General features: G+C 35.0%; 1 protein-coding gene across 1 annotated transcript; it reads right to left on the bottom strand.

The window, feature by feature from the left end:
- Positions 1-3759: 3759 nt before the first annotated feature.
- On the bottom strand, positions 3760-7633 carry LOC121321652 (transmembrane protein 72-like). The gene is made up of 4 exons (XM_041260648.1): positions 7564-7633; positions 7455-7521; positions 5042-5169; positions 3760-4193 (listed from the first exon to the last, which is right to left on the bottom strand). The coding sequence occupies exons 1-4, from the start codon at positions 7631-7633 to the stop codon at positions 3760-3762; spliced, it is 699 nt and encodes a 232-aa protein (XP_041116582.1).
- Between the last annotated feature and the right edge of the window lie 5796 nt (positions 7634-13429).

Here is a 13429-nt window from a genome sequence, read left to right as displayed (position 1 = left end):
TACGTTTGCCATTCCTTAAAGATCTGAGAAACAATGGACTTTGATTTCCTGGCTGAAGTGTTTTGGATAAAGATGCTCAGGTACCCACTATCATAACCCTTTGATAAACATTATAAACTGTGCTAGTCCTACAAGTGCCACGTCATCTGCTTCTGAAAATCCCCCCTTGATGTACGCACTTTTCCACATAAAGTCCAGGCCCTGAAGAATCAGATTGCGGTCACCTACACATCCATTCAAACGGTGTCTTTTTGTTTTAGTACTCATGCTATTAAGATGTACCTGTGCTGGCTCTGCAGAGAAAGTGACTAAACTAAACTAAACACCAAATGGAGAATATTGTAAGCAATTTAGCAGTGATTTGTTTGAAACTATACAAATTGTTAAGATGTTGTGCTCTTCTATTATAGCCAGTAACTAGTAAAACGTGATTGCTCACTAATACGCACAGTGAATCATCTTGCCTTGGGAATTGGCTCACACATATGTATTTTATGAATAGATCGTGGAACAGACGAACAGATATAAAGCACAATGTCTGATTGGTTATGGATTAGTTTTATATGTTTTATCTACTGAATGAAGAAACCCACAAAACACAACCATGTGCAGTGAATTCAATACAGTCCTTAAGCCATGTGTTAAAGGGGTTATACAGTGGTTTGCTTCCTATTCATAAGAGCTATTCATGGATGAAGAATAATACCATGGCACAAGCAATTCTTTTAGTGCTTGTAGTACACAAAGCCATTTGGTTTTGTGCTGCATGTTTCTACAGCCAGACAGAGACTGCACTGATGTTTTCAATGGTTTTCCCAATCCATTTACTGATCAGTTCACTCAGAGCTGCAGCGTCCTTCTATTAAGCACACACTCCTTTGGTACATTACATGCATTTCAAATAAAACAGATTTACAACAGTACTGTACATCTTTAAAATAGGACTCCTCTCATTTTACTTATTTTTAGAGACATAAATACACCAAAGATACACACAATCGCTGTTCGCTGTTCCATTTTGTATGCAAAGCGTTGATATGAATGATCTAAACATTGGCAGTATTTAGATCTGCCACTTTTTGGATCAGTCAAATGTACCGCATTATTTTAAAGTCATGTCAAATAAACTTGGAAAGTTCTCATATCCTGTTTTTAAGTCAATTAGCACACTGTCTGACACCCAGTTCTATGACTCTACATCTTATTATTTTCTCTCTAACTGCAATTATGTCCTTTTTTGTTAAGAATAACGGAAACATGCTGGGCCATCAGCTATTTGTAACTTCCTGTAAAAAAAAATACTTGATAAAAACTAACACAGGTCAAAGATACAAAATTTATATTTTAAACAAACCAAAACTTGTAAGTAGTCCTATAGAACTATGCGTATTGTTCATTTTTATCAGTCAATTATATTTATACTGTATATTATAATGGTGTGCATGACTGTTACATACATAATATTAATTTTTATTAAAATGGGAGCACATGAGGCTAATAAAATCGTTATACAAAAAACATATTATAAATATTAATAATTAACTGCAAAGGCAGCACATGGCAGTCCCCTCTTACAAAGGGATTGCAATGTTGTACCTTGAAATGTGCTTTTACTACAATTTTATATTTATAAAACTGCCCTGTTATAATGGGCGCTATGTACTGTGCATACAAATCCAATATTGGAAAGAGCACTTTCCGAATGTCAGCAAGCTGCCTGTAATTTTGAATGCCTGGGCAGTTCTTGTCCCTCTTTCCACTGTTAATGGATAGGAAGGTTAGTACACTGGAGACTGTAGCTCAAGGTCAGACCAAACAAAAGAAGAGGCCCTGAGGGGTTTGAAAAGCCTGGTCTTTAGAATGTGGAAGTCTTGCCTTAGCAATCAAGTAGACAAAAAGGGTTGTTGAATGGATTGAATATCTAGTTACTCTATTAGGAATTTTTTTTTTTGAGGGGATGTATGAATTGGATTTAGCTGTGTTTTTGTAGTGTATTACATTTAGCTTAATCTAAGAACTCGGTACGTGTTGCTAGATGTCTGTATAACTATCATTTGTTGGGTAGCAGTATAATGTGTAATAGATTCTTTGACATATGTTTACAGCTTTGAACATTGTGGATATTTTTGTTAAATGTTAATGTTAAAGCATTTAATTGTACTGTAGTCAATTAAGCCTCAAATAATAATACAAATTAAAACATTTAATCACTGTGGTTTTAGCAATGCGGTGCCCATTGCGAGACTGTATTTTGCTAGGAATTGGCTTGGTGCCATGTCAATATGTGTAAAGGGTTCTGAGAGTCACAGGGGATTCTATATATGAAAGCTTATCCCATGTCTAGCTATTAGTAGATTGAGCTGTGGTGCGTTTGCAGGGGTCACTGGTTCAGGCATTGTTTCTATTACTTTGGGGTGGGCAATCTTTTGTTCAAGGTTAAACTAGCAGGACAAAGGAGCTCACTGTGATCCTTGGGTTTACAATCCCCATCTCAAGGTTTTTTTTTTTTCTTACAATGTACCGTATGTGCCAATGATCACCCAGCTTATGAATAAAAGAAAACTGCACTATTGTGGGCATCTTTTTTTTCTATTACTGTAGTGCACTAGGAGCACAATCTTAACATTCAGAAATTATGTAATTAAAATCGAAATTGTTAAAACAGTTCTCCCCATCTAGAAAGCACTAGAGATATATGTTCAAGTAACAACAAAACAAATATGAAGCTAAATTAATTTAGAGTCCAATATATTAGCGTTTATATATGGCAGGGAATGGCTAAACTAAACTGAAGCACTTATATATTTCAGCTTGACACTTCAAGTGGGGTTAGCAACTAGCAACTTAAACACAGTTTGCATATTACTACAGTATGCAGCAGTAATCAATGTATTTTACATCTCCCTGAAGAGTGTTCTGTGAACACAGTCCACAATTACAGACCTGTCCACAATTTTAAGTGCTTTCACTGTGGCTCCACACAAACTGTCTGGCCCAAATTAATCAGAGCTTCCATGAAAGAGCTCCATTTGAAAAAGTTGTTAACGGTCTGACTTTTGTAAAAGGACAACAGCTATCAATATCATGGTTTGAACAGAAGAGTTAAACTTTCTCAGTAGACATAATATTCAAGCATGAAGCTAATCCACAATGGTTCATTATGCTTTAGAAAGTTTGCAAATGTTCGAAAAAACAACCATTACAAAATTCAACTCTACAATGTTTGTATGATTTCCTATTTCATGTTTGCAGAATAAAAAATAAATAAATAAAAAGACAAAAAGCTGAGACTTATATATTGTCTATTTAAAACACTGTATAAATGCTGGCCTTTGTTTCCATAGAAACTCCAGACATGAGTGATATTAGTCCCAGTCTCCTCTCTCTTCTGAATTAATAGCTTTGTTTGAGTCTTTTTGGAAATAGACAGCCTTTATCAACAAAACATTTGTTAGATAAAACTAAATTACATGTGTTTGGGAACATACAGTAAACTAGAGAAATATACTGTATGTATATTGAAAACCTAACACTAAGAAAACCAGTAGGGGTAAAAAATATTTGGTAATGTATTGATATTAATTAAAATGGTTAGCTATACAAAACAAAACAGTAGTTGCAGTTCATGAAACATTTATGTGTTTAGGAAGTGACTCAGTGACTACACACAGTAGCATGTACAAAATGTATCTGACATGTGCTTAATGGTATACAGTACCTCCAGTGAACATATAAAGTAATGCCAGAAAAATACGAATGTTATGGTCTGATGATGGGAGTCGTGTCTGAAGTATTTTCCTCTAAACCCGGTATGTTGTGATTATGCAGGCTTTCAGGCTCAGCTGGAATCATTGTTACTGCATTTTCTTCAAAATGTACCTGTCTTTTCCTGCCCATGTTTATCAGTGGTTTATCCTCAGGTAAGCTTTGGTGAATCATAGACGGCTCATTATCTTTTGACGGTTTGATTTTCAGTATGCTCTGAAGGGATGCTAAGGGAGTTGTCTTCTGTTTTTTAACAGGATTGTTGAAGCTATACGTTTGCTCTGTATCCCCTGTTTCTGTCACATCCACCAACGTAGCAGAAGGATCTGCATAGCACTCAGATTGGCTGGCTGGGTCTTTAGACAGCTTTGTCTTTTTCTTTTTACTTATTATGAAGTAGGAAAAGCCAGTTGTAAAAAGCATGGCTCCTGAAAAAACATACAAGTACTTTAAGAAAAACTGAAGGCTTCAGTTTGCATCTTAGACATTACAGTACTTTATGTAGCCTTAACATGAATTAGCATGGATTTTCCTTGGACTGCTGCACGTGGCCTCAATGTAAACTTAAGCACTTGAATGCAGAATATACTTTAGAACAGTTCTGACACTCAGAAATGCATATACATATAGTTGCCAGGTATCAGAGGTGCTGAAAATCCCTCATTTGGAAAGACTCCCTTATTTTGACATACTGTCCCTCATCAGCTAGAAGGTTATTAGCATAAAATTGTCATTTATGAATCATATACCTCTAAATAAATAAGTGTGGATGTAGTAAGTCTTTTAAATGAGTTGAGGTGGTGTATCTGAGCTAGCAGTGGCAATAATCTGGACTCAGCTAGTTGAGGCAGTAATCTAGGTATATAGATACAGCAGTTGTTTTTGCATTAATTTTTACCGGATGTGAAACATAAGACTATAGGCAACATTTTCAGAGATTTTTACTCAAAAGTGCCAATAAGTGAATGTTAAAGTTATAAAACTCTATCCTACAGTGGCTTTAAAAAAAAGAATAACAACAACAAAAAAATTTCTTATTGTGGCTTTTAGTACCAACAAACAAAAACTATGAGAGCTGTGTGCAAATGTTCAATGCTAACACTACATACTGTTGTCTTGACCTGAGCACTCCCTGACTTTCAATTGTGCCACAACTGTGTATTGGTTTTGAGGTCTTATTGAGGCCACCAAAATCATTTTATGTGAGCATTTGCAGAACGTGTGAATGAACCTGCTGCACCTGTGCCCAATCTGTTTATATGATGCTTCACGTTACCTGGAATAGTAGCATGCCACATCAGGACTGGGTGCAGAAAACACACAACAGACATCAGTGTATAGGCTAAAAACTTTTGAAAGCCACCCAGTCTAGCTCTTTTGTCCATCGGATAGATAGCGTGGAGTCAGACCTGCAGTGGCAATACAAAAAGGTTCCATTTGATAAATACGTGATTTAACATGTACTATAACACACAACAGTAGAAAGTAATCTGCATAACATTGTATTATAGTACAGTTCTTAAAATACCTTTTTGTGATTATGTAAACATCTTATAAGTTACCTATTAACCAGTACAATAACCATGCTTATAAAAATCACTGCTCTGTAGAAAAGTGGCTAATCCTGTTCCACAAATTAGAAGAGAGGGCCCTCTACTGAAAGAAAAGGATATTGTCTTAATTCAGTATTTCCTTAACTATAAAAGAGGTTCATTACAGCATGTAGAATTACCACTAGACATGTTTAAAACAAAACAGAAACTCCATGTCTCCTGGCTGTTTGCACAATGTAAGAAACTTAATTGGATTTATGTACATTGTATAATAAATAAGTTCTCCTGATCAAGGATCTCTTCCCTGAAAATTTTACTAGAAAAACTTTGTTTAAGATATAAGCAAACATGGTTTTAAATTACATGACAGTAAGTATTATATACTTTAATAAATGTGTACATTTTCACATTTATAATCTCTACAAACTGAAATGGTAAAGCGTTCAGCTTGATCATGTTATCATGCACTGTGGTTGAAACACACCTTAAAGAAAGGAAATTAATGGGAGAATGGTATAGGATTTGTATATATAGGTTAATCTTATTGCACATTCCAGATATGAAATGTTTCTGCTGTATATAGATCTAAAGCAGTTAGCTTCACCTTCAAATTATGCCATTTCCTTAGAGCCATTCACATAGAAAATGTTTGTTTAATCTATTCTTTTTCAAACTTAGCAATAGTGAAAAAAACATTTAGGGCTTCATACATTTTCAACGAGACCTAAAAAAACACCAGCAAAAACACTCAGGTTAGTCATCCTTTTGAACTGAGTCATGAATCATGTGGTTGCATTTAGAACACATCAGATTGGGACTGATTTAGGTAAGCAGAGATTTGTTTTTACTTGTGTCAAATTGTTACATTTTTTAAAAGCAAGAGTGAAGTGGTGTATTTTCGGTGAATGCTGAATCATTACTCATGGTAGGGCATTGTTCTGCTTGCTATTATTAAGGTCTGCTAGCCAAGCTCAGCCTGTGACCATGGGCAGGCCACTTGACCTTCTCCCACTTCTTTTATTATTCACTGATGAAGCAGGACCCCTCTTAGTCTCCAAGTTCTAGTGGCAGCATGTCTCTTACTATACCAGTATGGTGAGATTATCTCAATGAAGCAACACCTGATACACAGGCTAGACTCCACTTTAAATGGGATGGGTTTTTGTGGTATCAAGAAGAAGAAGGAGAAGAAGAACTATTCTCTCATTAATTTTTTTTTAAAATTAAGAATGTTCAGTAAAGTGTTTTTACTGACTACAAATAGTGTTTCATAGAATGGATATTAAAAAAATATATAATTTGGAGTCTTTATGAGAAGGAATCTAATGGTTGTTTAGTTTGTGCATGTTACAGTTTGTGATTTTAAAAGTAAATGGTTTGCAAGATAAATAAATGCATGTACAAAACTTCCTCGTAATAATAAACAGATATATACTCACAGGAAAAATGGCCCCAACAGTAAGTCAGTGAAATAGGATAGTTCAAAAACAGTAATGCCAGCTGCTGAAATACTTGCAAAGGAAAGCGTATGTTAAAACGAGAGATATATTTGTATATGTTACAACAACATGCTTATTGGCATATAATATTTATTTCAAAATAAGATCTGCGTATTTAATAGACAACCTTTCACTCTGGTGTCAGATCCTGTTCCTTGAGGTCATAAAACAGATTACTACACTACTTTTTAATCCACTTGACTTCCTCAGACATACAATGCCATCTCTGTTAACCAGTCTATCTCTAGACTTCACTGAAATCCATGTCACTCCCAAGTGACACAAACATCATTTTTTTAGGGAAAACATTGAAATCACTTGCAGACTGTATAACAGAGACATGATGTAAATCAAGCTAACTAACACTGTTAGGGGTTTAATAGGTCGCAAATTTGACTCCAGGCCAGAATGTTAAACAAATTCTATTTAACAACCACTCAGCAGGGTGTGTTTTGCATCACTGCAATAGACTTTGGTACTGCGCTTACATGAAAAGATCTTGGGTAAGCTTTGACACCGTGAAATATCCATGTAAAAGCATCAGTTATTCTACCCCCCACACCTACCCTGCATTTTAAAACAACCACATGTTCAGATGGCTTTTCTGTATGAATATCTTCACTAAGTGAATACTCACAGAAGATAGATACCAAGACTTCTGAATGCTCCCTGAAGGTTGGTTTCTATTCCTACTCCCAGAAGAACTTTGTTTTATCTTTGCATAAATCTGCCACCAACCTTCTTACCTGATGCTGTAGAAATTCTGAGGATTCTACAAATGTATTCCACAGCAATCCAGACAGCTGCTCGTTCCATTGTAAAGAACCTCACGCTTTTCTTTGACCATTTATTAGTTCAACAATTAAAACGCTTATTATCACCTACTGCGAAGCAGGGAAAACAATCTATTTACAGAATCTTAATTAAGAAAAAAACAAATCCTGTCTCAAAATATGTGTTCTTGTTGGTGATGACATTCCAGTAATGCTTGGTTTCCTGTTTGAAAGGTATCACTCCATTAATCACAAAAACTTTACCAGTTTATTGTGCTTCCAAGCTGTCTGAGGGAGATAAAGAAAACCAAACTCACCACTGTGTGTCGAACGATTGTTACCTGTATACAGTGAACCTAAGGCTGTGTCCACACTGCATAACTGATCTCGAGAACCGTACTCAAAACCGTTCATATTAATAGAGGTGCATGTGCTAAAATGAACTAAAACATTTTGGAAAAAGTAAAAACAAACACAGTCGCGGGCTTGAAGTTTTGGGGTTATATTTTTAGTCAGGTGACATCCCTTTACACAAATTGAGCTGATTCTGTTTTCATAATTAAATTCAGAAAAAAAACAAAAAACGTTAATTACAAAACAATCTTTGTTTTTACCTTTATATCTTGCCTGTGCCTAATACTGATCCCTTTAATTTGATCTCAAACAGAGCTGGCAAATTACCTGAATTGTTCATCCTCTATGCTGCTTTTAACTTGCATTTCATTTTTGCAGTTGCCTAATTTAATGTTGTGCTTTAGTTATTTATATTTAGCCTATTATATGTCCGAAACTACTTTTTCCAGCTATTTTTAAAAAATGTTTAATGTGTGAAAGGTTCCAGTATACATTCTCCAGCACTGGTACTTCAGCTGCTATCTTCAGTGTTGCTACGACAGTTTTATGAAAGAATATAATTCCTGTTGTACAGTCCGTAAGCAGCTGCACTTCATTTACACCTTTTAAAGCATAATTTGGTTACATGTGAATGAACGTTATAATGCACTACATTTTGGTACAGGAGGCCCTCGTCGACTTTAACTAAACTTTACATTTGAAGACCGTCAATATCAAACCTTTTTTTTCAACTTTGGCAAGCTTTAAAAAACTGAAGTTTGTGAATAGAGCCTGGGGTTTTAGAAACAGCTAATGATCAACTCTGATTGTTTGTTGTATAACGAGTACTGCTTAAACTCTCCTTTAACTGCTTTAGGTGCTAGTACATGAACGTGTTGTATATTTTCATTTGTTTGGCTTTTTTTTTTTATTATTACACTCTGCTATAAATTATTGTGATCATTTAAAATCTCAAGAAAACACTGTTATGAAAAGTACATGATCCCTTTATGTAAACTTCATGTGCCTATTTTTAGCCAAGTATTTGGTGTTGTTTTCTATGTAGCTACATGCCTCCTCAGGTATCACACCATACATATTTTCTTGTCTGTTGAAAACAAGAGCACAATAGGAAATATAAAAAAGGAATGGAAACTACACAGTATACATAATTGTGTCAGCCATGAACAATCACTTCATTTTTTTACGGTATCTTTGTGTAGTCAGTCAGCTGTGACTTTTTGCCCGTATTGACTAAGCGTAGGAATCTAACAAAGGCTACTAAAACTAATTTGGACTGTGAAATTCCATGGAGTATCATTACCCTTGGTTTGCAACAATGAATAACTGTTAGAAATATGCCTGATTGGCAAAATGTGAGAGCCTTCTGGAAATCCACTGAGAAGGCATAAGGAGCCTGTATAAGGCAGTAGGGAACTAGAACTGCTGAAGAGTATCAATGTACAATACTTCTGCCAATATTAATCCAGAAACATCAACGGAACTATATTAGTGCATGGCAGCCTTAAAGCTGCTTGTCCAAACTCATGCTTTGGTGGACAAGTGAGAACAACAATTCTCTGCCCCAAAAGGAAGTTCTCTATCTACCGAGCTACTGAAATCCTCTTTGAGATACGATGTCAACTAGAAATATAAATGTTCAGTTAACCTAATCCTTGAAAAAAATAAGTGAATATACGTGTCAGAGAAAATTAAAATTCAGTATATTGACCAGTTCAGCATGGATATAAAACAAATAGGGGTGAAGACCCAGAAGAAATGTTTCTGGAGCTAGCAAGCATCTGGAAATGTTAGACATATTAGAAAGTACAGCATGCTAACAAAGAACCATTGACAAAAGGAAAACACAGCTCTTTAATATTTTGAACTTAAGCGGTATTAATGTGCCAAGAGAGTTAAACCCAGTGAATGTGGTCTTTTTTCTTTAATGTTTATAGGAATGTTGACTCTGGTTAAGAAAACAAAATTACAAAGAACTTTGTTTTCTATCAGGCTGCAGTCCTAATTGTTGTAGGCATTCCAGTTCATGACTCCATTACAATAAATAAGATTCACTATTTTATCACAATAACTCGTCAGTTATGCTACATACAGTTTATAGAAACTGGCTATAGTTTACATAAGACAAAAAAGCCCAGCAATGATCGGATTGTTGTATGAGGCATATAGAAAGCATGCCAAGGTCTCCTTGCCAATTCAGAAGCAAAGATGGAAACCAAAGTAATTTACTTTGATTGCTGTTTACCAATTTCCTGCCAGAACTCTACCCAGTTACTACGACATGCATGGCTTCTAATGAAGAAGACATTATCCTGACCCAAGCGCTTTACATTTATGATGTAGGCACAATGGCAATTCATTTAGTTCAGTTGAAATGTGACAGATTGCCTGTACAAGGTTCTGTAGTGCTTACTCTATCCAACCAAAGAGCACACACAGCATGCTCACATACACTGTTAGTCATGTCCACCCACCTCCATGCCATAAACTTGACCTTTTGTAGGTTGTTTTTTCCTGCCTCCAAACTTATGCGTGCGTGAAATCCACCAAAGATTATCTCTTGACAATTCCAAGAATGCAATTAAAAACCTATTTTGTGAGGGCTAATCAGTATTTTATAAAAAATATAAGCATTAAAACATATGTTTTTTTTTTAAATTTTTATTATTATTTGACCTTTCAGGGGCAAGTAGTTTTGGTCTGTGTGCCCTGGGTGCTTGCACATGAAGGACCCTATATAAATGAAATTGGTATGGGAAAAGATCAGGATCATTAACTAATATAGCATTCTTAAAGATACAAATCAAGAAAATAAGGTAATACATGCAGTTTTATAGTAGAATATCTATTACCCAGTAGAATATGCTTGAGAGTTGTAGGGATGACCTCTTACCACTAAAGTATATGTGAAAATAGCTAGCTTGTTGTCTATAGCTATGAAATTTGGTTTGCAAGAATATATTCAGAGCTCAATATAAACTGCTGGCATTGGTATGGACAGTGAGTATATCATCAGCCACGATGGGCATTAGTTTATTGTATTGGCAGTTGAATCATTTCTGTCATAGATTTAGGATACAGTGATACAATTGAACTGGACAAGCGATCCCACTGCACAAGGTAATGGAATCAAGAGATCTAATTGGGGGTACTGTATTGTAACCCCTGGCTTGGGACTGATTTGTAACATCCTGTGAACACCCTTTGTATGTTAAAGATTTCTGGAGCAATGCCAACCCTATCTGGGAATCCTGCACTATTCCAACTTTTTCATCCAAGTGTCTATTTTTGCTTGCCAATCATTCTTTGACAGTGGAAGATGGTGTGAAATAATCTTCTGACATTCAGCAGTGGGGGGGTTTATCCCATAATCCGTCCACTCTATTATTAACATGTTTCTGTTCTGAGCATGCAGTAAAAATCACTTTTGACGTTTTAATAACTGCTTTAATACCAACTCAATTTAATTGGCAACACTTAGAAAATAAAAAAAACAACACACTCTGTTTTTAGGAACAGAAGCTCTGTCAAACAGAGCGCTTGGTTACCAAAAGTGGGAAAAAGTTACAGGACAAACTGATTTTTTTTTTTTTTTTTTAAATCTACTAAAAAAATCATCATACCCATTTCTGTTCTGTTTAACTTCTACTTATAAAAATGAAAGACTACAGTAAAGTTGTTGTTTTTTACCTTTAGAAATACGTTAATGCTAAGGTAATGTGAGTAGCACTTGATAGCGGTGCAATTCAATTGTAATAACTGTATAATTATGAATGATTCTTGCTCTTATATAGTAACTACCTTGTGTGCCTAATTGTATGGCAACAGGTCATTTCCATATAATTCAACAATTTTTCCACAGGTATTTACCATGTAAAAGCCAGAACCATTGGTAGTTCACTAGTTATTTTCATAATATTACATTGTTACGGAGATTATCCTGTCTGATCTTTGCTATATAGAGCTTAAGTTTTAGCCGATAATAACTGAAAAGACACCCCCAAAGACCAATTTAGAAAATGTGTTTTTCATTTTTTTTTAACCGATCGACAGGTGTTTTGACAATATATTTTAAATAAAGTCAATCATTCACTACTGCGTTCACATAAAGAAAATGGCTTTCAGAAGGCAGACAGTGTGCAAAGACATATTACTGACCAATCATCAATTTTATGGAAATACGCAATACGCTAGGAGTAAGTCACTACGTCATTTGCTTAGCAACAGGCTTAACGACCACGAACCTGGTTTTAAACAGACCAGCAAGATGGCGTTGCATTAAGGTTTTATGTGATGAACCGAAAGTGTTATTGTAAATATAAAACTGCTGTACAGTTATGCTTCTACTAATGCATATTAAAGTGTTTCTTGTGTACAACGACTGCATTATTATTATTATTATTATTATTATTATTATTATTATTATTATTATTATTATTATTATTATTATTATAGCTACATAAATATCAAACCTTAATCAGAGTACCATGATGAATGTTTAATCTTTGGAAAAAATGTAAATTACTTCTTGTATACTGAGATTAGTTACTATGGTATGCCATACGATGGGGTGGGCAGAAAACAAACTCGAATATAGTGCGATAGATACACGGAGGGTAATGGGCGTAAAATGAAATCTGTTACTTCCCACTATTCTTGGATTCAAAATGCATCCAGAGTTCTGTATTGCCGGAATCCTAATGTGGACATCCTCCCTGCAACACAGTACGTTAACGTTTGTATATGTATTCATGGAACGTACATTCAATGGTGTGAATTTTTAATAACCAAATATAACTGATTTTGCCAAATAATAATAAAAAAACAGTCCCCCCCCAAACTAAACAGAAAATGAAAACCAAAAAATTCAAGACCTAGTTATATATAGCCACATTATTTAGCTGTCCAACATTAATTACATACAGCTTTTGTCCCCTTATATTTGTTAAGTTATACTTTTTCAGTTTTACCAAAAAGTGATTCCAAAACTTGTTAGAAATTTAAAAAGTATAACTTAACAATTATAAGGGGACAAAAGTTGCACAGAATTAATGTTAGACAGCTAAATACTGTGGATACTTGTTATATATAGCAAAGATCATAGGAGAACTCCAGTTCTTGTTTTTAATCAGATCAGGTAGATTATACCACCCACTCCTTCTTAAAGCCTGTAAAGTAAATAAGTGTTTACCCTTTGAGGATAATGCACTTCAGTAACAATATAGTAATGGTGTACATTTATTTTCATACCACAGACTATCTATTGAAAATGTATCAGTAACTTCTGAAACAATCAGTTTAAATCTTAGTATCACATCAGTAAATCGTGTCTGATTTAAAAATCAGTGTTATTATGACCCTAAATCACACGCACGCAGGCACGCACGCACACGTATGTATATCCATGGCTACCACAGACACCAGAGCTATTATTGTCTCCTTAGTAACTAAAAATACAAAGAGAGAGTGTTCTGGGTTTGCAAGA

This window comes from Polyodon spathula, chromosome 10 (genome assembly GCF_017654505.1).
Source record: "Polyodon spathula isolate WHYD16114869_AA chromosome 10, ASM1765450v1, whole genome shotgun sequence".
In the NCBI taxonomy this organism is placed as follows: domain Eukaryota; kingdom Metazoa; phylum Chordata; class Actinopteri; order Acipenseriformes; family Polyodontidae; genus Polyodon; species Polyodon spathula.
This window is presented reverse-complemented; position numbering and strand designations above follow the sequence as displayed.